This window comes from Notamacropus eugenii, chromosome 2 (assembly GCF_028372415.1).
Source record: "Notamacropus eugenii isolate mMacEug1 chromosome 2, mMacEug1.pri_v2, whole genome shotgun sequence".
Lineage (NCBI taxonomy): Eukaryota > Metazoa > Chordata > Mammalia > Diprotodontia > Macropodidae > Notamacropus > Notamacropus eugenii.
The window spans coordinates 538,916,649-538,940,108 of record NC_092873.1 but is presented as its reverse complement, the minus strand read 5'-3'; the positions used below and the strand labels follow the sequence as shown (position 1 = coordinate 538,940,108).

The following is a 23,460-nucleotide window of genomic DNA, read 5'->3' as shown; positions in this document are numbered from 1 at the left end:
GTCGTCCTTGGGCTGTCCTGGGGCGAGACAGTGGCGTGTTTGGTAACTGAAGGAAGACCAGTTTGCAGCACAGACGCTCCCTTACAGTGGAACCTGGGGGGTGAGCACACGCCTGTCTATGCTTCAGTTGGTGTCAGTGTCTTCTGACAAGCTGTATGGCAGTGTGGTCTTGTTACTTGGTGTGAGGTGCAGATAGCCTGAGCTTGGATTGGTCTGGGAGAGCCTGTGTGACCTCAGGGCTCTGTCCATGCCAGTGTGCATCATCAGAGGATGATGTGCCAAAGACCACGAGAGGAGTTTTCTAGGACAGTCTTTCTCTGGACATTGCTCCAATTACCCACGGTCAATCCAAAGAGAGCCGATGAGGTCAGAGCACCCTGTGATGAACAGGACCATCAGTGCGTGAATCAAGTTGGAGGCGAACCAGCTGGGTCCCAGCCGGGGTCTTCTGATGACCCATATGGCTATCGATCATGGACCAGGTGTAAGGATTCCAATCTTGCTTGATCCAAAAATAGCAGAGTGATGTGGCGTTGGGGATCTGGCCCTGCCGTGTTATTAACCTTGACCATCAAGGCTGTGTGGGCCTGGCAAGCTGGTGAAGTGAGACCAGGAAGGGAAGGAGAGCAGATGGGCATCACTCCATCAACAGGTATTGGGGATCAGAGAGGATCTCCTGCAGAACTTACAGGAAGCCAGGAGCAGAGGGATGGCTGGACCACAGACTGGATTGCTCACGGAAAGCTGAGATTTTCAAAGGAGGAGTTCCCAAGCTCTTCAATCTTTGTACTGCCTTTGGTGCTGAGTAGACCTCTTCCATGCCCTTAGTTCCCATGAGAGCAAATGCACATCAGACACATTTCTCATGAAGAAAACTTGATTACTTCCATTTTTGGTATAAAGATGTTAAAAGTATATAGTGTGGTCAGACAAATGAGGGACAAATGGTTTCGGTGTATGGTAACCTGCATATTTTATTCACAGTATAGTTTTTGAGACAGACACACCTGGAGAAGGTGTCAGGGAGCCAGCTGGGCTGTTGAATGAATTACGTTGCTCTCACACATACCCTTCGCTGAGAGATGATCCTGCTCCCTCAGGGTAAACACACCTCAATAATATGCATAGTCTCAGGTCTTTGTGAATGAGCAGGAGGCCTTCTTTAAAGAGAGCTGGTCTTTGAGGCACCAATTCTGATATTCTTCATTCCTTCCAGGTGGACTCAGAAACATAGAGGGGCCTCATAGACTGAGGGGCCGTTTGAGTATTGCCTTTCTAATGACTTGTTAGGGACAAGTGTTTGTGTTGAGGAAAGAGGATAGTGGAAACATAATAAATTTGATATCCTCCCCACAGAGCTGTGACCTTGACTGATAGACCATCGTGACATTGAAGCCAAAACAATGATGGCATGATCTTACTCCAGGGAGAGAGTAGGGAATCAGAACGATTGGACTGTGGACCCCAGGGGACAAACACACTGGAGCTGGAATTTTTTCAAGCACACATGCTGTCAGGAGGACCTCTTAACTTAGGACAAGCCTTGTCAAAAATGATTCTTCTATGTTGGAGAAGATGTGGGAAAATTGGGACACTAATGCATTGTTGGTGGAGTTGTGAATTGATCCAGCCACTCTAGAGATCAATTTGAAACTATGCCCAAAGGGCTAGAAAACTACATACCCTTTGGCCCAGCAACACCACTGCTAGGTGTGTATCCCAAAGAGATCATAAAAATGGGAAAAGGACCCACATGTATGTACAAAAATATTTTTAACAGCCCTTTTTGTGATAGCCAAGAACTGGAAATTGAGGGGAGGCCCATCAGTTGAACAAGTTGTGGTATATGCATGTAATGCAATGCTATCATGCTATAAGAAATAATGAGTGGGTGGACTTCAGAAAAACCTGGAAAGACTTCTATGAACTGATGCTGAGTGAAAGGAGCAGAACCAGGAGAACATTGTAAACAATGACAGCCACAGTGTATGAGGACTAACTTTGATAGACTTAGCTCTTCCTAGCAGTACATTGATCCAAGATAATCCCAAAGAACATATCATGATGGAAAGTGCCCCCTACATTCAGAGAAAGAACTGTGGAGTCCGAATGTAGACCAAAGCAGACTATTTTCACTTTTTTGTGTTTTGGTTTTTTTCCTTTTGGTCTGTTTCATCTTTTACAACATGACTACCATGGAATTATGTTTAACATGGCTGCACATATATAGCCTATATCAGATTGCATGCCATCTTGGGCAAGGGAGAAGGAGAAGGATTTGGAACTCCATATTTTTTAAAAAATGAATATTGATAGTATGGTTTGTTTTTTTTTTTAAAAAAGATTCCTCTGTGATGAAAATAGAGAACACTCCAGACCCCAGGTCCACAATGATTTCAGAAGGGAATGTGGCTGTGAGCTCTCTTTCCCCAAGGCCTGAGCAGGTCTACAGATTGCCCAGCCCCCAGGGGAGAAGAGTTGGCTCCCATCCGCTTTCCCACAAGAGAAGGCTGATTCTAAAGTCTGGCACTGGTCATAGGAGAGGTTAAAGCTTAACGCCTGCAGGATCCAGAAAGCGATGATGGGATGCTGCCCCAAGACAGGGCTCCACAGCTGTAGACAGTGGCGATCTTGCCTTGCGAGGAGCACTGGTTGCTGGTCCTTGGGTGGTGTGCATCAGCCACAGGCTGGCAAAGGTCATCCCTTTGGGCCCTTTGACATATTTCACTCATGGGCAGAAAATAGGGTCCCATTTGCATCTTGCTAATTCAAAAATATGTATTCTTATTTTTTCCAGTGATCTGAAGAAAAAGAGTAGCCTCAGGGAGCAAGACTGTCCTTCCTTGCCCTGTGGGCCAGTGGCTCAGAAAACCACAAATTAACATTCTTTGTGGTGTTTGTAGGGGGTTCTCCTGGAGTTCTGGCATGGAAACAGCAGGTCCTAGGGGGCCCCAGCACAGAACAGATGTCTTGGTTTTTGGGTGTGTCTCTGTAATCTAAGGAGGTCTGGGGTGTGAGAGGCTAGACTTTGGCCTGGGCTGATGTCCTTTAAAGGCGGCAGAGGAGCGTTGTCATTCCCTAGTGATCTCTGTTTGTTCCTGACCTCTGGTTTTATATAAGAAGAGATTTCCGGGGCTTCATCCAAGACCCATCCAGCAGCGTTCCGTCTTAGGAAGAAGACAGAATTCAGGCTGTGGCAGCATTTTGTTTTGCTCATTGATAAGAATCGCTGTTGAGCATGCCCTTGAATCTTTTTCTTAACCTCTCTGTTTTACAACATTTTTACAAATGACTAAGATGGAAACTGCAAATCTCAGTGATGTTGCCATTTCTGAATGTTTTCTTTCCCTCCCCAGGCCTGGATCTGTTGTTCCAACTAATTTGTTTCAAGGAATTAAAACTGTCAACCCAGCATTTCGAGGTTATTCCCAACAAGTAAGTTGGTCCTCACTGAATTTTATCTGGTGATAGAAGCTTGAACTGACTTTGTCACAACAAGTCATAGCTGGCAGTATTTTTGTGGGAAAAGTGTGTTAACAATGAGTCTCTGCAGTTTGGCCTTTGGTTTTCAAGGTCACCAAAATAATTGTTTGGGTCTACTGAGGGTTGGATCCAGGGTATTATGTAAACAAAGTGGTCCTGAAGTAGAAATAGCTTGAGGCTTCAGGACCAAGAGGATGGGTGATTAGTAGGCAGCGATGTTTTTCCCCAGGTCTGTGAGCATCAGAAGATAGGGCAGTAGGAGCATGAAGAATTCATGAGACCTCATGGCTGGCATGGAGCCAACCCAAGGGGGAGTTTTTGTGACTTCTTAAGACATTTCTGAGCCTGTCAGTTTTTCCAGTCAAGAATTGGTGTACAATCCCACCTTCCTCTGTTGTTCCAGAAGTGACCTCTCCTCCCTTTGGAAAACTAGGGCAAAAATATATATGCTAATCTATACACACCCATGTGTGTTCAGAAATTTTCCAGATGCACTGAGGAGCATCCACTTTGTCTCCAGTATTATTTATCGCTGATGCGGTGGTCTCAGTCAAGATTTATTAAGCACTTACTGTGTGCCAGGCACCATAGGGTTGGAGCATGGCCATTCCTTGGACAGGGATCTTTCATTAGGCACCACTGAGTGAGGCTGGCCTCAGGAGCACCCCACACTCCAGGGCAGCCAGAGCTGACTTAGCCATCAGGAGCCCCAGTTCCCCTCCAGGTCATCATGGGGAATGACAGAGGGGTTTTATGGGAGTCCATGTTTGGCTTTAGTACTTAAAGACTGTACCACAGGGTCAGAGATTTTAGAGCAAGGTCCATAGAAACTGGTGCTGCTGCTGAGCATTTGTACAAAGCCATGAGGTTTGTTCAGTGGGTCCTCACAACAGTTCAGAGTGGGGAGGCTGCTAGGATTATCCTGCCCATTTTACAGATGAGGAAACAGATGACAACTTAAAGTGACTTCCAGGTAATAAGTGGAAAAGCCAAATCCCCCTAAATCTGACCCCATGCCTCTCCACTCTTCCTATCCAGGATGCTCAGGAATTCCTCCGATGTTTAATGGACCTGCTTCACGAGGAGCTCAAAGAGCAGGTCATGGAGATTGAGGATGGGGCCCCTCCTGGGCTGGGTGAGGAGAGCTTGGAGGAGGAGAAGAGCCCATCGGAGATGGACTTCCAGTCGTGTGAGTCGTGTGGGAGCAGTGACAAAACCGAGAACGAGATGGGCTCCCGTGGTCTGATAGAAGACCACACCGAGACTGCCATGTTAATCCAGGAGGATGAGAACAACCCTAGCCTTGGGATGGCAAAAGAGAAAGCTCTGTGTAACAAGGCGAACCCCAAGAGTCCTGAGGACGACTTCGAGAAAGACGTAGACACTTTATCAGAGATGGCGGACATTTTAAACAGCCAGGAAACTGTCAAAGTGCAGATACACAGCCGGCTTTCAGGTGAGCACCAGTGGGGTTCTTCCCTGGGGCCTGGACAGATGAAGGGTGACTTGGTGGCTGGAGCAGGAGGTGCTACAGGGGCACTGTACAGCGACAACTTACTGCGGGGTAACATTTCACAGATGTACATGTGCTCAGAGTTACTGCTTTGAATGAATTTGGGGAGGGGTGGAATGTTCAGTGGGAGCCATTGTGTGGTTAAAAGAAATCTGAGATCTGTCTGCAGACTCAGGGACCCATGTGTCCCTGGGGGCAGCACTCCTATATGCACTTGTCTCTGGTTTTGCCTGCCCATCTGCATCCTTGTGCTGACCAAGATCCATGGAGAGACCCTGGAGAGGCTTCCAGCCTTGCCTCCCTGTCTGGATCTAGGCTCAGTGACTCCTCTTGCAGCAGCTTTGAGCAGGGACTGGGCTTCTGTGGGTCAGCCTGTGGCCCTGGTGAGCACCCAAGACCTTGCTCGATGTGGTGTGCCCCTGCATTCCCCTGAGCCTCTGACCCTCTCGAGTGCTGTTGCCTGCTTGGCTCAGCACAAGCTCACTGCAGGCTGGCCCCTCAAGTGACCCACTCATGTTACATCCCTGCTCCCAGTGACTTTGGAATGCTTCACAACACGTGTGATTCCATCCAGGAATGGGCCTTGGCTCACCCAAGCTTATGGCAGGTGCTCAGACCTGAGGGATACCTTTTCTGCCTGGCTCCTCCCTCCCCTCTTCCCTCCTCTCCTTCCACCTCCTCCCATCACATCTCTCTTGGATGCAGGAGGCAGGACACATCCGGCCCGTGGCCAAGCCAGACATTGATCTCAGGCTTGACTTGAGCCCTCTCAGTGAGTGACCTCTAAAAGATCTGCCTGAGTTTTAGAGGAAAGTGCTTGTTTCCTCCTTGTTATTTTGTGGTTCTTCCCTGGTCCAGCCCCTGAAACCTTTCCTCCTTTTCTGGAGAGTTGCCAGTTTGCTTCTAACACAAACATTTGCCGTTTCCAGAACCTGCCCCTGAGAATCACTTGAACGACCATCTCCCATCAGTTGAAGGAGGCAATCCACGCTTGTCTTCCAGCCCTCCCAAATCGGGTTCCTTGTGGCCAGGTTCAGTCTCTGGCCACAAAAGAGGTAAACATTTATCGGCCAAGTCACTGTATTCAAGGTCTACAGAAATGCTGACTTTTAGCATGTTGCACCAACAGCCAGGGGGTGCCACAGAGCACAGAGCACCAGATCTGGAGTCAGGAGACCTCCTACATGCTATGTGTCCCCAGGCAGGTCACTTACACTCTGCCTCAATGCCCTCATCCATAAAGTGGGATGGCATGTGCATCCAGTGAGATCATTTGTCCAGCACCTGGCACATGCTAAGTGTTGAATAAATGCATGTGCCCTTTGGTGCCTCCGATGACCTCCGTGGCTGTCTGTTCCAGCCCTGTCAGAGCCCACATTGTCTCACCATGAGGGCACTCAGACGTGGAGAGCTTAGTGAAGGGAGGTGTCCAAGGATTATCTGCTGGTTCACAATGGCCATCATTTCCAGAGTGCACCCTGCAAACACATCTCATTGGATCCTCAAGGTCACCCTGTTATTATACTCATTTTACAGGTGGGGAAATTGAGGTAGCCAGCCAGCATGGGCCTTGCCCAAGGTCTCACAGCTAGTGAGTGGGTTAGGCCAGGCCCTGTGCTTTGTGCAGTGGCTCCCCCTCATGACCAAGTTGGTGGCAGAGCTGGGACAAGAGCCCATGTCTCTCGACTCTTTTGGGGGTCTGTTTACAACCTCCTCTCATGGATGGCACCTCTGTGTGCCCACGGCCGTAATTCAGCCTTTTCCCAAAAGGGAGGCTCTTGGTTTGAGGAGGATTGTGTGAAAGGTGCTGACATGGATGGTTACCTCTCCTCTCTGTCCCATAGCCCTGCCGGCCTCATCTCCAAAGAGGAAAAAGCAGCAGAAGAGATACCGGAGCGTCATTTCAGACATCTTTGATGGAACGATCGTGAGCTCTGTGCAGTGTCTGACTTGTGATCGGGTGAGTGCTGTGGATGGCCCCTCCCTGAGGAGCATTAATGGGTTGGGACCATCTAGGAACCTGTGGCTGGCACTCCTGTCATGAGGGGCGGGGATGGGGCTGGGGCTCGAGCCTGGTGGTGGCTGCCCTCCCCTTTCCTCCAGAGATACACCCCCGCAGGGCAGGCTTCCTCCTTTTCCTCCGGTAATGATGCTCATTATGCACCCCTGACAGTATGAGTTGCTACATTTAAGTCAGATATTCATATTTTAACAGATAATTTATGAATTTGACAGTTTCCTGTCTGAACTGAGTCATGTAGTGATTGACCTCTTGAAATTGGATTCGTTTTTACACTTGGCTTAAGTCTTTAAAAATCATGCAATCTAACAACATCCAACACTTATCTAGTGTCTACTGTGTACTGTGCTAAGCCATACAATTATCATCCCATTTGAGCCTCACAACAATCCTAGGAAGCAGGAACTATTACTATCCCCATTTTACCCATGAAGAAACTGAGGCAGGCAGCAGTTAAATGACTTGACCAGGGTCACAAAGCTGGTGAATGTCTGAGACTGGATTTGAACTCGAGTCTTCCTGACTCTGGGCCCAGTGCTTTGTGCACTGTCATACCACCTTATTTTTCCCACAATCCCATGGAGAGTGAGGGGAGAGCTAAGGTGGAAGTTTGGTGCGTTCTTCATAGGGTACCTTGCCCCCTTCATCCTTGCAGCCATGGGGCATTCCTGATCTGGCCAAGCAGGCCTGTGGACCTTTTCTTGGTTGCCATATTGTTTACCCCTGTGACTGCTTCACTGGTCACTCAGTAACATCAGGAATTGGAAGAGGTGCCAGACACACGTACAGAATTGTCTCAGCTCCAGGTGTGAGCCCCCAAGAAACCTAGTTAGGAAACCCCTCTTACTTTTAATAGGAAAACCTTCCCCCCAGAGAATAAGTGCATTAAATTCCCCTCTGACTAAAGAGAGTGATACTGAATGGACCAACCCAACAGTATGTCCATTAGGGAACATTCACAGGATTAACAGACTTAAGAATTTCGCATGAAAAGATGGTCTCAAGGTTACCATTGTTGTACACACTCCAGGAATTATGAAGTTTTTATAACATTAGTCAAAATACAAGCCCAATTAGAAAGTGCTGAGGGGAACGCTAACAAGGAGGCGTGTGTGCGTACCCGTGCTTGTGTGTGTCCATGTCTGGTATATGTGTGTGCCCATGGTGTGTGTGTGTGCGCACATGTACATGTGCATGCGCGCATGCGCATACACCCTGGTGTAAAAATAGCAGTAAGAGTCTTTATAACAAACCTGACTTGAATGGAATAGTGAAAAATCCTCAATTTTACAGCCCTAGAGATTATTCAGGAGAGTTTCAAACCAATTCCAGTATGGAAAACATGATCTCTGTATTATGTAGGCTTCTTTCAGAAACAAAGATGACATTCTGTTCATCTCTTTTTGGAAAACTGAGTCCTCCTCTCTAAACCAGGTAAGGATAAGTAGGAAAAGAGAACTATGACCAATGCAAAGAACGGCGTGATGGAGAAATATTATGTAAGAGAGCAGCAGATGAGAAATGTGTTTGAGATAGATACAGGAGGATCGTTCAGGATTAGGGAAAGTAGCATAGCAAGTCATGACAGCCACAAAATCACACATTCCTAGCAGCACGTGTTATCTCCGCTAATGAAGCTGCCAAGGTCAAAGGTACAGGTGGCTGCTCTTTTAGTGACACTAGAGCCAGAAGGAAAGAAGAGAGCATCTGAATGAGCACTGATCTTGGCCAAAGCCAGGGGGATGATGGCTCCAGCAGAAGAGCCCACAAAGTCTTCGTGGCAGCCTTGGGGAAGGAAAGGCTTTGGTGCGGAATGTGTGCGCTGTTTGAGTGTGAAGCTGCTCAGTTTGCGTAGTCAGCCATGAGAGCAAAGGGACGTGCCCAGGCACTGACACCTCCTTAACGGGGAAGTTCCTGTGTGGGAGCGCTCAGTACCCAGCCAGACTGGCACCCACCATGGCTGAGAAGGTGGACTGATCCAGAGGTGTTGTTGGAGCTCTGACCCAGCCAACCCAAGCCCAGCACTGGTCATTAGGTCAGAACGATCAAGTTGCTCTGTGCAGGATCAGTCAGGCATTTCCTCAATGCTGGAGATTCTCTGGGCTTGCCCTTTGCTGGGTTAGGCCCAGTATGGCACAGCTAGGGCTTCTCAGGCAGGGCTGCAGCTCCAGAAAATGGGGCTCTGTGTGGGGCTTATGGGGCCTGGCCCCAAGGAGCAAGTCCATTGGGACTCCCTGGCAGCTCGCTGCAGAAGAGCCATTGGTGAGGGAAGCCTGGTGAGATTCCGTGCCGCGTTTTGCTGCTGCAGGTGTCAGTGACGCTCGAGACCTTTCAGGATCTGTCCCTGCCCATCCCTGGCAAGGAGGACCTGGCTCGGTTGCACTCGGCGAGCCACCCAACCTCCATGGTGAAGGCGGGCTCCTGTGGGGAGGCGTACGCGCCCCAAGGCTGGATTGCCCTGCTTATGGAGTACTTGCGCAGGTACGTTCACCCTTGTTGACCACAGACTCTGTCCAGGGTCCCCTCTTGTTTCTCCGTGACCAGCACTACACTTGCTGGCCCTTCTTTTTCTGTCAATGACTTTCCAGGTTTGTTGTCTCCTGTGTCCCTAGCTGGTTTTGGGGCCCAGTAGTGACCTTGCAAGATTGTCTCGCTGCCTTTTTCGCCAGAGATGAGCTCAAAGGTAAGGCGACTTCCTCCCATTTGTAATAGGGGATGTCAGTGCAGGCAGCCTTTGATCTGGGGGGGGTAGATGGATCCCTTCCTCAGATGGCTGAGTTTTCAGGAGTGGGGGTGATGCAGAGTCATCTTTCTCAGCCTTTTGTGTGTTGCTTTACTGACTGTTAGGGTCAGGTGTGAAGGGGCCCTCACCTGACCCAGCCTCTAGTGGTCTGTTCTGCTCCTGCTGCTGTGCCTTGTCTTTGTTCTGCATTATTTAAACTGCAAGGCTTTGCTGAAATCTGGGAAATGAAGCAGCCTCTTTTTTAGGGAAGCAGTCATGGATGTTTTAGATCTCATCCTTAGCACTAAAAACATTCCTCGTTCCTTCTTATGGGGGTTAGTTGTCCTTCGCTTCCATGTCCCCTCCCTTCTGGGTTGAGACTTGCATTCTTGTCTCTGCCCCCAACAGCAGCCACCACCACTGCTTCCCTTGGGGTTTCTTTGGCTACAAGGCAGTTCAGACTTCATTTCTCTGCCTCTTCACTGCCCCCCATTTCTGATAGTGTGGCTTCTGTCCCTGCTCCCAGTGCTGACCCTTGGGGTCCTCTTGGAAACAGCAAGGGTCACCTGCAAGCTTACCAGGAGCTCCCCCTTCCTTCCCTAGTCACAGAATATGGGGAAGGTGCCTCCAAGGCTAATCTAACACGGACTTGCTTAACCCAACAGCTTCTTCTCAGCCAAGGGTTATTTTCCTTCGAGTCTAATTTTCCTTCCAGTCTAATGTCTCTCTGCCCATGGCTTCTAGTTCTACTCTCTCCGAGGGTTAGGGTTAGAATTGCGTGTAAAGTTTAATTTCCTATCCAGCAAGCAAGGGGTCCAACATGTGCTGTACTCCTTCCTGCAGGCAAGTGGTCCTGTGTGTAGACCCCTACCCCCTAGCATCCTGCTTCCAAGCCCCCATCATCCCCGGGATGACTTCCTCTGCGATTCTAACCCTCCTCCACCTGCCCCACTACTCCCTCCCTCATCTCCTAGACTGGGGGAGTCTGTGTCTCTGACACTGACTGGATTCTTGGGTGGAGTTGTTTCATCCTTTCTCCCTCCTTAAAGGTGGGCATGGTGAAGTGCTTCTAGATAGTTAGAAAATAGGGGCCCCCCAGGCAGAGGTGGGCTTTGGCCTTTCCTAGCACACACCCCAGGATGGGTTCCTGGACTATGTGGTCTCCCTGTGGTTTTTTTGTGCCCTGGCCTCAGCAGCTGCACAGGCTTCATCCATAAAAGGGGTGTGGAAGAGGCTGGAATAACTTGCCATTTACCCTGTGTTATGAAAGGAGTGGATTTGATTTTGCAGAGATGTTCAAGGCTTTTTCTGTCTACAGGTGACAACATGTACAGTTGTGAAAGATGCAAAAAGTAAGTGGAAGAAGCCCTTTGTTGCCCTCAGAGAAGGCCCCAAGTCTAGGGGCAGGTGGGTGGATAAGTGCCAAGTCCCTGGCTTATGGGGCAGGCCAGTGCCAAGTTTTCAGGAGATCAAGGAACTTTGGCATGAGCACATAGGCAAAGGGTCTCCAGGGTGGGAGGCCAGGAGGCGTGGGGCCCCAGGGAGCAGTGCCCTCAACTAGTCTTGGTCCTGTACCCCCTGTAGCCTGGCAGGGAGGTAGGGCAGCCCATTGATTAGATGACACCCCCAGTCCAGCCCTGCACTGACAGGCTGTGAGGTGACTCCAGGCCACCTCTCCCCTCCCCTGGCCTGAACAGTGGAGCCTTGGACCTCGCTATGTACGTGGGTCTTTCCTAACCTGGTTTCCCCTTCTCTATTCAGATTGAGGAATGGAGTGAAGTTCTGTAAGGTGCAGAAGTTTCCTGAGGTGGGTGACGCATTTCTGATTTGGTTCCTCACATGGTAGCCAGCCTTGGGGGGTCGGGGGAGGGGAAATCTGCCTGGTCTGCTGTTGCCACACCCTCTGCAGCACGCTTCAGATTTTGATTGGAAGGTGGATTCTCTCCGGGCTCCCCCAACCCTTGCAGGCAACCAGCCAGTCTGTAACCACTGGGTAACTTGGCTCATTGGCTCCCTTGCAGATCTTATGCATCCACCTGAAGAGGTTCAGGCATGAGCTCATGTTTTCTACCAAAATCAGCACCCACGTGTCTTTTCCTCTGGAGGGCCTGGATCTTCAGCCATTCCTTGCCAAGGACAGCCCTGCCCAGATCGTGACCTATGACCTGTTGTCAGTCATCTGTCACCATGGAACTGCGAGCAGTAAGTACATGGGCTTTGCTGCATCTTGAGTGTTTTTGATGAGGGTGTGATGGGCACACATGTGAATCGGGTCATCAAAGCCTCACCGGCTAAGCGGTAGTCTGTGGCCTGTGAGAGCATGTCCAGCCAGCATCAGCCTGTGTTGTGTGGAATGGCAGCCGGACTCTGCTCCCAGAAATCTTCACGCTCATGTTTTAATGTTTCAACCACTGTTGTGGGGCCTGCTTTACGAAGGATCACACTGTTGATGCCACAGTGAACTTATACAGAACAAACCAAAATCAAAAATGTTATTGCATTGGCTGCCGCAAGTTTAGCTGCCTTACCAGGAACCATCTGAAATGAAAGAAGGACCTACCTTAGAAAAATCATCCATCTCCATGTTTAATTTGCTCATTTGAGGTAAAGAAAATGGCTTTCATTAGACAGTCTCCAGGATCTCAGCCTATTTGCAGTCTTATGGTTTTCTGGACCAGATACTGTGGCCTGCGACTTTCCCTGAGACCTGTGCCCAGGCAGGAATGGGGACCTGTCCGAGGTCCTGCCTGTTCTTGAGTTCCATGGCGTGATCAGAACCCTCCCACTCCTTACAAACCCTGTCTCTGGTGTTCTGGGAACACTTCTGGTCTGCTTGTAGAGACAGCAGGGCTCATGACTTCCTGGGCATGCCCCATTCCAGCTTTGTTGAGGGGCCTGATGCTCACAGCATGTCAGACATTGGCACCCACCTAACACACAGGCATGGTTGAGGAAGTTGTGGCTCGTGTATTAGGCACCAGGGATATGCCTGGCTGCATGCTGAATGCTGGGAATGCTTCAAGAAGAGCAAGGCCACCCAAAGATACCCAGTGTGGGTCAGGGGCGGAGACATTGGTGTAGCCAAGGCACAGCAGACTGGCTGGAGATGGAAGCCTGGGAAGATGAGCAGAGGGGAGAGGCCGTGGGAGAGGCTGGGGACTGAAATGGGACCTTGCTTCTAGGCTAGGAGACCGCAACATTCCCAGTGTACAGAGACATTCAGAAAAGTCATCCTACCCATGAAAGCAGGATCACCATGTTCGGCATCTTCTGGGCCTGATCAGAGGCAGACACACGACGTCCCCCCTTTAGCCACAAGAGTGGCTCTGTCCCTTTGCCCACAGATAAACTGAGGCATCTTTCAACTCCAGGGAGAAAGAGTGGGGAGTGGGGGAAGAGACAGAGGGGAATAGGAGAGGGGGACAGAGAGAATGGGAGGAAAGATGGGGGGAGGGAAAGGTGGAAAGAAGGGAGAGGGAAGGAGAGCCAGAGGAGGGAGAGATGGAGTGAGGGGGAAAGAGAGAGACAGAAGTGGGAGGGGAGGGACACAGAGAGAGACAGGGAGGGGGGAAAAGAGAGTGATCCCCACTGGAGACAAGCACCTGGAGAGAAGGAGTGACCACCAATGTCTTCATGCCAGAGTGCTGGAGGGGGACCTCAGACTGGCATCTGCTAGGAACTGCAGGGAACGCCTGCAGCACCCGGCCCATCCTGGGTAATTCTGGCGCTGGGCACCAAGTGAATCCCAGATGGGAGCTGGTGCCACCACCCCTTCCCCTGTCTTGGCCATCTGTCCCAGTAAACCATGAGCTCTGGTCCGAGAGGCACCAGGCAGCCTGCTCTTGACTTTCAGAGACTCGCAGAACAGAAATGGACATGTGACAAAGCTGGGTCATGGAGGGAAAGGGGTCTTCACTCGTGCCCCCACTGGCTCTCATACTTATGTGTGCTAACCTGCTTTTCCCGTGACCCTTTCAGGTGGACACTACATCGCTTACTGCCGCAACAATCTCAATACCCGGTGGTACGAGTTCGATGATCAGAGCGTGACTGAAGTCTCAGAAGCAACTGTGCAGAACGCGGAAGCTTATGTGCTTTTCTATAGGTAAGAAAACAGTGCCCTGTGAGAGACTCGCCTACACTAACCCCACATGGGCCATTTGGCAGTGACATCTTTGGACATGGCGACCAGTCACCCTGGCCGGCCACCATCAAGAGCATCATTGGGGCTGGACTCCTTAGCGCTTGCTGGAAATACAGAGACAAAGCCCTCAGGGGCTACCCTGGTGTGGGTCATGGAGGGGAACAGGGATCAGGAGCCTGGAAGAGGCCAGTGGCTCTCCTGTGTTGGCAGTATCCTTAGGGACATCTCCAGCACAGTGAGTGAGCTGGAGAGCACTCTGAAGAGGACGGCCCTCCTCGAGGGACCCAGACTCCTGGCACGTTTCCATCACTGTCACCCCTGGAAGGGGGAGAAGCAGGCTGCCTTGAGCTTTTATTAAGTGACTGCTATGTGCCAGGCCCTGAGCCTCATGACCCCCTGGGGAGGGAGGTGCCAGTGGGACCCCCATGTTACAGAGGACACTGAGGCAGGCAGTGGTGAAGTGACTTATCTAGATAAGTGTGGTGCCAGCCTCTCTCTTTCCCTCGCCATTCCTGGGGCATCCTCAGTGGTCCCCTTCCTTTCTGGGTCTGTGATGCTCCGTCACCAAAGGCCCTTCGATGGTGCAAGGGAATGGTCAGCCCAAGTGCCCGAGGCCTTGGGTCCCCAGGTTGCCCCTGCTGGGAAGGCCTCATTGAGCGGGGGCTGCTGAGGCCACCCCTGTGCACACGTGTGTGTCTGAGTGTGTGCACACACCTATTGCACAAGTGCATGCGTGTGCAAGTCTTTCCTGCACCAGACCAGTGGGGTACACCCATTCCATCCTCTTTGGTGGGGAGGCTGCTGTAGAAAGGCTCCTTCCCTGGATCCCTTGGAGTGGTGGTGTCCACACTGGCTGGGGCTCTGTGGGTGTCCTGAACATCTGATGTCCCCTGGTGGATGTGCAGGGACTGCTGAGAATTCTCTTTGGGGGGGTCTTCTCCCTTTTGTGTCTTTGGGGGGTCCACCCAAAGGGTCAGAGGGTGCATTTGTGAAGAGGGCAGTGCAGAGGGCGGGTGAGAGAGGTGCCTAGAGTGCACTTTCATGCCCGTTGATATTTGTCAGAGCTCCTGTCATCCTCATTTTACAGAGGAGGAAGCTGAGGCAGGTGGCCCATGAGGCACAAGTCAGATCTTAGTCTGTGGCTGGGCTGTATCCTGCTCATTTTGGAGAGGAGGAAACTGAGGTTCAGGGTGGCTGGGCCTCAGTCAGGAGACTGGTGCAATCCCGCGTTGAGGAAATGCATCTGATCTTCCCAGGAAAAGCAGTGAGGAAGCACAGAAGGAGAGGAGGCGCGTGTCCAATCTGCTGAACATGATGGAGCCGAGCCTTCTTCAATTCTACATCTCCCGGCAGTGGCTCAACAAATTCAAGACCTTCGCCGAGCCTGGCCCCATCTCCAACCATGACTTCCTCTGTATTCATGGAGGTGAGAGGTCGGGGTGGATGGGGGGAGGCCTCTCTGGGGGCACTGCCCACCTGGGCCCGGCTGAGACCCTGACAACCTCGCCGTGTGTCAAGGCCCTCCAATGACCAGGGGCTGCTCTCCCCTTCCTCTCAGGTGTCCCCCCACACAAAGCTGGCTACATCGAGGACCTTGTTGTGATGCTTCCTCAGAATATCTGGGATAATCTGTACAGCAGGTACCCTCCCTCCTTCTCCTTGTAGTCTGACAGATCGTGGTCATGGAGCAATGAGGGGTGACTGACCACAGATGGGGGAGGGTGGCAAGGGGGGAAGAGAAGGGGAGGGGGCAGAAAGAGAAAGGAGAGGGGAAACGGGGGGAGGGGGACAGGGAAGGGGAGTAGTCGATGAGCACACAGTCAGTTTCTTTTCCTCTTCAGTCCCTCTGTCAGGCCCAGCCTTAAGGCCCTTGATTCAGTGCAGACCCAAAGACAGATTAGGAGAGTGTGCAGAACATTCCTCTTAGTTGCCTTATTACGAAACAGGCTAGCTATTTTGGGAAAGTTCACTTGCATATTTTCCATATTGAAGCTACTTTGATATTTTCAGGAATCTTCATCAGAATCATGACACAGAATGAAAATGAGGCAGGTCCCAGAGCAGAGACTCTGACTTTGTCTTGTGTGTCACAGAGGCAGCCGTGCCAGTGTGGCTGACATCCCACATTGGCCCATTTGGCTGGTCCTTAAGCCTGTTCTCCTGTGCTCCCTAAAGAGACAGGTGGGAGTTTTAGACCTGGGAAGGATCCACTGCAAACAGGGGCAATAGCTGCCACAGTCGTGGGGTGGACATGAGGCAGAAGCTCCGCCCTGCCCCAGGTTGTTAGGGCTCCTTGGGGGGCAGGCATCCCCCCACTGGGCCTGGTGGACCTTGAGGATGTCTTCCCTCCGATGGAAATTGGAGCATTCAAGCGATGGAGCTATGATGGAGGTGTTGAGGGCGGGTTGAACATACCTGGAGGGGGTGTTTCACAGGCGTTAATGGTGCCGTCCCTTGTGGTCCAGGTACGGGGGAGGACCGGCTGTCAACCATCTGTATGTGTGTCACACCTGTCAGATAGAAGCAGAGAAAGTAGAGAAAAGGAGAAAGATGGAGCTGGACACATTTGTTCGGGTAAGGGCGCCCTCCTCTCTCACCCCGTTTCTCCCAAGCCAGAGTCTATGGCTTAGTTGTAGATGAACAGTTGGTATTTGCTTAGAAAGCTAAACATGGAAAAGACCAGAGGAGAGCATAGGAGGAGAGTATAGGGGCCCTGACCTGGTCACCTCCCCTGGTGCACCTCAGCTGTCCTGCCCTGGTGCCCACACTGGCCTTTTCAACCATGAGATTGGAGCTGTTATGTCACCGTGAGAAAGCTGCAGAGTTGGGGCTTCCTCGGCACACATTGGGGCACGCAGAGGCTAGCCTTTCCTCTGAGTCCCAGCTGACCTACCAAGGGAGGATCTGCCACCTGAGCCAAGACGCTGCCCTGCCCCCTGCTCGCCACATCCCAGAGGCCCTTGGGCTGGGGATAGGGGGATGCCTGCCTCCACCCCCAGTGTCTATTAGCTTGTTTGGGGGCCTCCTCCATCTTCCCATCTAAGACTGTGATGGGACAATGGGACATGCCTTGCCTTTGAGAGACACAGCTCCACCATGCTAGAGGTCCCCAGGCGCATCCGGAGGAGCTTAATAAATGCTCCTTGTAGTGAACCACATTTAACCCAGCTTTTGGGGAATGATTTTTGGTGATAACTTCATTTCAGTTCATGTATCAGGCTCTTGCTGTTTGAACTGCTGGGGGAGATTCTAAGTTCTTGAGAACCAGGTCTAGTCTGGTCTTTTCACTGACAAAGGCACAGGCTCAGTGGAAGCGGCTGGACAGTCAGGAAATGGTAGAGTAGGGGTGGGGGCGGGGGGAGATGCTTAGGCCTGCCACTTGTCAAGGGACAGACTGTGGAGGTGGTAGAGCCCCCAGCAGCCATCACCATATTCTAGGCACGAGCAGAGGAGGGTCTGCTCCAGAGCAGGGGAGATGGTGGAAGGCAGAAATGGTAATAACTGTTGATGGGTAGGATTTGTGGGGTGAGTGGGAAGGCAGGGGGCTGTGGATCTGGATGACATGGAGGATGGGGATGGATGCCATCTATGGGAGAAAGGAACCTGAAGGAGGGAAGGATCTGGCGGGAGAGTGAGGCCGGCATTGGAAGGAGACCCGCACAGAGCCTTGGCCACACCTTGAGACTGGAAAAGGGGGCTGGCGTTTGGGGGTGTTGGGGATGAGCAGCACTGTGTGTCAGTGGCCAGGAAGGGAGGGAGACCAAGGACCCTGAGCCAAGAAGTGGACAAGGAGGAGGCTGGAGGAGTGGGGACGGCTGGGGCTCAGGTGAGATGGGAAGGGGTGAGGGTGGCCTCTGGAGCCTCCTTGTTTCTCCCTTCCAGCTGAACCGGGCCTTCCAGGAGGAGGAGTCACCGGCTGCATTTTTCTGTATCAGCATGCAGTGGTTCAGAGAGTGGGAAGGGTTTGTGAAAGGGAAAGATGGAGGTGAGTGACTGGGGAGATGCCGTCCCTCAGATTCCCTCAGAATTCCCTTTGGTCTCCTTCGTTCTGAGCTTTGTTGTCCAGAAGTCTGGGAGCCATGGGACACTTGTCCCACAGCTTTGCAAGGCTGCTCCATGAGGCGGCAGATGGTGGCAGGTCAAAGGTCTGAGTTTCCTACCCTTGAAGAGGACTTCTGGGCAGCCCAAGTCACTGAGTCCCAGCCAATGAGTGTTGGACGAGCAAAAAGTAGCCCAAGTGTCCAGATGTGAACTTGATCAGGGGATCAGAGAGAGGAAGAAGGCACCCTGTCAAACCTGGGGATGGAGCAGGTGCCCATCAATGGGGGACATGAGTGTAATGGGTGTGATCACACAGGAGGAACAGCTGCCCCATGGGGATTCAGGAAAAGACCCTGAGAGCCTGGGATAGTCCTGAGGAAAGGACAAGGAGACTGTCCCAGGGGGGAGCCCATGGCCCTTGGTCCAGAGGAGGAGCTTCCCCTGGAAGGATATCCTGTCCAGGCAGGGTCCGTCTGGAGCAGCAACAAGACCTGTCTGGGCCCCTTCCAGGGGCTCCTTCTCCAGAATAAAGGAGGGAAACCCCACCTTGAGGTTTTCAGGACTCAGTCTACCTGGATGTTCAGAGTTAGTTCAGTCAGGAGCTGAGTTCCTTCAGCCTCCCCGAGCAAGGATTTGGGGTTGCTTGGCTCCCAAGTCCCTAAGATTCTTGTCTCCTCCATCTAGTGCCCATACATGTCTGGCAGGTTGGTTTTTTTAGTAATTTGAGATTTTAAAACTCTCTGCTGTCTGGACACATTTGGAGACAGCTGGCTAGATCATAAATGAAGGGAGGGCTGCCCTTTCCCTGACCCCCTCAGCCTCTCCCTGGCCCTCTGCTTCCCTCATTTCTCATTCTGCAGTAACTTAGCAGGAGCCTCCCCTACCAGGCAGTCCTGCTGAGCCCTCTGGGGGTCTCAGGTTTCCATCAAGTCCCATGGTGAACTGTGTAGACCCTGTCTGAGCCATGGAGCTTGAGTCAGGTGAAAGAATGAGGGAGTCTTCGGAGTCCATGGACACAACTCCTGTCTTAGCTCTGAACCCCAGGCCCTGACAGTGCTGGACATGCCTTCCAGCCCTGGGTCCACCATCGGTGCTCCCATTAATGACAGGAGTGTCTTTGTTATGGCTCCTGAAACACCCGCTTCCTTCACCTTAGAACCCGGTGTGTTCCCAGTGCCACAGCTCAATAAGTTTCTGCTTCTTGGCTCTGGGACCCTTGTTGGGTTCAAAGCCTTCCCCCGCTTCCACCCCACCTGACCTCACAGAGCTGGTGAGAAAGTGGTGGTGCATGCACTCACTGCTCCCCTGCCTTGATGCCCCTTCTAGCGTTTGTCCCACGTTCCCTGTGGGCAGCGCAGGCCAGGGAGGTCAGAAGTGAGACCATGTAGACTTCAGCCACGTGATTGCAGTTAATCTAGTACAGATCTGCTGTGTTTGTGACCATCACATTTGACCTTTTTCCCTCTGCTGTCCTAGATCCCCCCGGCCCCATTGATAACACTAAGATTGCCATCAGCAAGGGTGGTAGCATCATCCTCAAACAAGGTAAGCCGAGCGGTGCACACATGCCTACCTGTGTTGGGCTTCTTACCCACCCATGCCTTATTTCAAGGTTGTGGGTGTTATTTATTAGAAAGTCATGACATTTCAGTAAGGAGAAAGGCTACTTCAAAATGAGGTCAGAGGGGTAGATCCCTGTTCCCAGGCTAACAAACCTCATGGGATGGTGGGTGGACAGAGGGAGGGAAGGAAGGAAAGGAGGGAGAGAGGAAGGGAGGGAGGAAAGGAGCGAGGAAGGAAGGAAGGAAGGAAGGAAGGAAGGAAGGAAGGAAGGAAGGAAGGAAGGAAGGAAGGAAGGAAGGAAGGAAGGAAGGAAAGAAGGAAGGAAGGAAGGAAGGAAGGAAGGAAGGAAGGAAGGAAGGAAGGAAGGAAGGAAGGAAGGAAAGGAAGGAAGGAAAGGTTGAGTAAAGGTTGGATGGTTGGATGAATGGAAGGATAGATGGAAGGTAGGTTGGGTAAAAGTTAGAAGGAAGGATGGATGGATGGAAGGAAGGAAGGTTGGATGGATGGACAGACAGATAGTTAGTTGGATAGATGGAAAGTTGAATGACTAGATGGATGGACAGACAAGTGGATGGACACTGTCTTCAAGAGTCAGAGCTTCTGTTAGCTTCTCTTCTCTAGCCTTTCTTCAAGTTGGAGCGAGAAGTAATAGATGATGCGTTATCTCCAGAGCAATTTCATCTCCCCTCTGTAGAGGACTGGACACTTTGGGACAGAATGGGGTCAGAATACAGGTGGAAAGTATCGGACAAGGAGGGGGATCAAAGCTTTCTTTGCCCTCTGTGATTTTTTTCTTCTGTTTTCAGTAGATGTGGGCCCTCCCCCACCTCCCTTTTTCTCACTGACTTCTTGGGTTGTACTTGCCTGAAGTGTGGGGGAGCCTAGCTTGGAGGCCCTTTGGGGTGGTTTGCAGGTTAGCTGCTGTCTGTAGACAGGGCAGGGCAGGGCTCGATGACACCTGATACCATGACTCTGTGGGTGTTCCTCTCCCAGGGGCAGATTCAGGGCAGATTTCTGAAGAAACATGGAATTTCCTTCAGTCCATCTATGGTGGAGGACCAGAGGTTATCTTGCGCCCACCTGTTGCCCCTGTTGACCCAGATGTGCAGCAAATGGAGGAGAAGATTGAAGTAGAGACCCGGGCTCTCTGACCTCAACAGCGTGGATCATGGCATCCATGGGGAATCCTTCCCACTTGCACAAAGAAACCATTCCTGAAAGCATGTTTGTTTTCTTGCTTTTTTACCTTCCTCCCCTTTCTTCCTCCTCACTGGGCATTACAGTTGTGGATGAGTATGTCTCAACTTGGAATCTACTACAGGTGACGCATTTAATGCTAAATAATTTACTGTGAAATCTTTCAAAGGTCACGTTTTGAAAGAGACAAGCTCCGTGTCTTGAGATTGTTCAATCAGTGGACAGTAGGTCATTGATCTTTTTTATGACATGTAACCCAATAGTATCCTTTGTAGACTTGTAAAATAAAATGACTTTTAAAATGTTTTTCAAATCCTTATCCCATAATTCTAACCCCATGTGGAGCACTCCACCAAGGGCACCTGTGGGAATGGACTCTGTAGGGCCCCTCTATATTGATCAGGTCGGGCCTGCAGGATTGGAGTGAATTTCCCCAAACTCAGGAAAAGTCCCCCTCCTTCCTTTTTTTGGCACTGCAGTACAGAGCGGTGTGGTCCACGAAAGCCTCAGCCACACTTTCTCATTTGGATGGATGACATGCGCCACTGGTTCAGATGGATTTGTCAGCAGATGCCATTTATCACTTGTACGGTGTCCATGTTAGAATGTTGATCCTTACAGAAAACATTTCATTGGTGTCAGTGGCTGTAATATCTCTCGCGAGTTTTAGGTCCTTTTCTTTTGAGAGCATGTAGTCTGTAATATGCATCCATCACCCTGCCCACCCTGCAGAGCACCTGCAGAAGCTTTTGTCAAATGCATCGACATTCCTTCTGAATAATATTCTGTTCTGCTCTGCGGCATGACTACCTGCGAAAGTTGGATGGCGCTGGTCAGGGGTGGGGGAGGGGCCACTTGTTGCTGCTACGGCTCAAGCAATGTTCTGAACCAGCTCAATAAAGTAATTTTTAAAAATAATCTTTGAAGATCTGTAAGTGTTCCCGGTGGGGTTGTGCTTGGCACAAGGCCCTTGAGCATGAGAAGAGAAAATGAGTGAGGAGGGCAAGGGTGGGAGATCCTAAGCAGCTAACCCCAAAGCTGTGAGAGAGAGGCCTTCCCACCTCCATTGGAAGACCTCTGAGAAGGGAACGAAAGTGGCCAGTGGCTTCTTCAGGGTCAGAGCTTCAGAAATTTCAGGGCTCTTGAGTGCCCCCAAGTCTTCTCCAAATGAAATATCCCCAGTTAGGGTTAGGGTTAGGGTGAGTGCCCTTCCTAAATTGGAGCTTCCCCTGAAACATGCAGCATTTGAGAGGGCCTTGTTGAGGGCAAAAGTCAGCTCTCTGTTCCTGGAAGCTCTCCTCAGTGCACGGTTGCAAAGGGTCTCCTAGGTGCTGGGAATGCAACAAGCAGACCTTGCTGATTTTGTGGCTGTTAAGCCGGTATCCTTTCCAGATCACATCCACCCAATTTTGCGAAGACGTGAAGAACTGCTGGGTTTCACTTTGATAGATCCATCAGGATGCCCACTGTTGGCTGTCCCTCCCGACCTTTATCAGGCCATTGGTAGAGATATCGCTGAAGTGTGTGGTGTCACAGAGCCTGCGCCCAACACTTTCCACATTGTCTTGGAGCCCTGGAGGCCTGCCCTCCCGCTTCACCGTTGGTCTGGTTCAGAATCCACCTCATTAACACAAAGGCCACATTCTCCCATCTTTTCTCCCATCTTTCACAGGGCAAGCATGAAATGTTTGCCAGACTTCCTGCCGAGCGCAACCTGGCCTCCAAGTGCCAAGGCCGTGTCTGCTCTGTGACAAGTCTCCCTTTTCTCCCTTTCCCCTCCAAGTATGAGCACTCCCTGACCTATCACAGAGTGAGCATCCTGTGCAGCAACCTTGCCTGATGAGCCCCAGGTTTTCTCCTGGTCCCTTCTCCAGAATCCTTGTTTTCTGTTTCTCAGTCACTTCCAAACGTCCGTGTTATTGTCGCTAATGTGCCTTAGGGACACTCACTTATTCTTTAACCTGACTGATTGCTGTCCCTTAATTTGTAACCTGTACTCAGATGTAAGTTTTCCTGAGGAGGAAGGACCTGACGTGTTGTCCCATTCATCATTTTTTGCCTTATTTCACTGGTTTTTCGCATGTCCACCCAGCAGTTCTCTCAGGACCTGAAGACATAGTTCATCTGCCCCGAGTGCCTCACCCACGCTGCCAGCATGGGCATGGGCTGGCAGGATCTGTATTCAAATCTTCTTGACTAAGTCCAGTTCTCTGTCCATGACCCCAGGCTGCCTCAGTAGCACCCACACCAAGATCTCCAGCACACCTCCCTCTTCCAAGTCATGGATTTCCACACTTAAGTAGATCTTCTGACTACCCAGTGTTACCCACCTCCCATCTTCCAACTTCCTTTAAAAATGGTCTCCACCCTTTTTTGGACACTGCAGTGCGTAAGCCATGTGCTTGACTACAACTGCTCTCTCAAAGGTTGCCATATTGCAAGTCTTTCCCTCCATTTTTGCTTCTCCACACCTGCTTTGTGACACTCATTTGAAAATAGTAGCGTTCTGGCTAGTGCAGCAACATTCCTTCTTCTGCTAGGTGGGCAAACCACGTCTTCAGGACAGCCAACAGGTCCAGAGAGGCTGTTTCTCTGGCAGTGACAGTTAGTAGTAGTTACCAAAAAGCTAATTGGTTGTTTTCCCTTTTAACTCCAATTTAATGAAAGTTTTTTTTTTTTAATTCTCTTTTTTGGTGTGTGTGGGGGAAGGCAGTGAGAAGAGTGGGTCTGGAGCTGCAGGAACTCCCTGTATGGAATCTCTTCCCAAACACATAGAT

General features: G+C 51.0%; 1 protein-coding gene across 2 annotated transcripts in view; it reads left to right on the top strand.

Moving 5' to 3' along the window:
- USP33 (ubiquitin specific peptidase 33) overlaps window positions 1–21,601 on the top strand; it is a 51,234-nt gene extending 29,633 nt beyond the window's left edge. Inside the window, exons 9-24 of one of the 2 annotated variants that reach the window (XM_072649910.1) lie at window positions 3,357–3,435; window positions 4,522–4,939; window positions 5,926–6,051; window positions 6,841–6,956; window positions 9,325–9,497; window positions 9,629–9,699; window positions 11,057–11,090; window positions 11,500–11,545; window positions 11,760–11,940; window positions 13,717–13,843; window positions 15,139–15,308; window positions 15,441–15,522; window positions 16,348–16,456; window positions 17,765–17,867; window positions 19,400–19,468; window positions 20,480–21,601. In XM_072649910.1, the coding sequence (XP_072506011.1) occupies window positions 3,357–3,435; window positions 4,522–4,939; window positions 5,926–6,051; window positions 6,841–6,956; window positions 9,325–9,497; window positions 9,629–9,699; window positions 11,057–11,090; window positions 11,500–11,545; window positions 11,760–11,940; window positions 13,717–13,843; window positions 15,139–15,308; window positions 15,441–15,522; window positions 16,348–16,456; window positions 17,765–17,867; window positions 19,400–19,468; window positions 20,480–20,637 (2,062 nt within the window). In that variant the 3' untranslated portion in view covers window positions 20,638–21,601. Of the gene's footprint in view, window positions 1–3,356; window positions 3,436–4,521; window positions 4,940–5,925; window positions 6,052–6,840; window positions 6,957–9,324; window positions 9,498–9,604; window positions 9,700–11,056; window positions 11,091–11,499; window positions 11,546–11,759; window positions 11,941–13,716; window positions 13,844–15,138; window positions 15,309–15,440; window positions 15,523–16,347; window positions 16,457–17,764; window positions 17,868–19,399; window positions 19,469–20,479 lie in introns of both variants that reach the window. The other variant, XM_072649909.1, reaches the window with a different exon arrangement.
- Window positions 21,602–23,460: the final 1,859 nt, after the last annotated feature.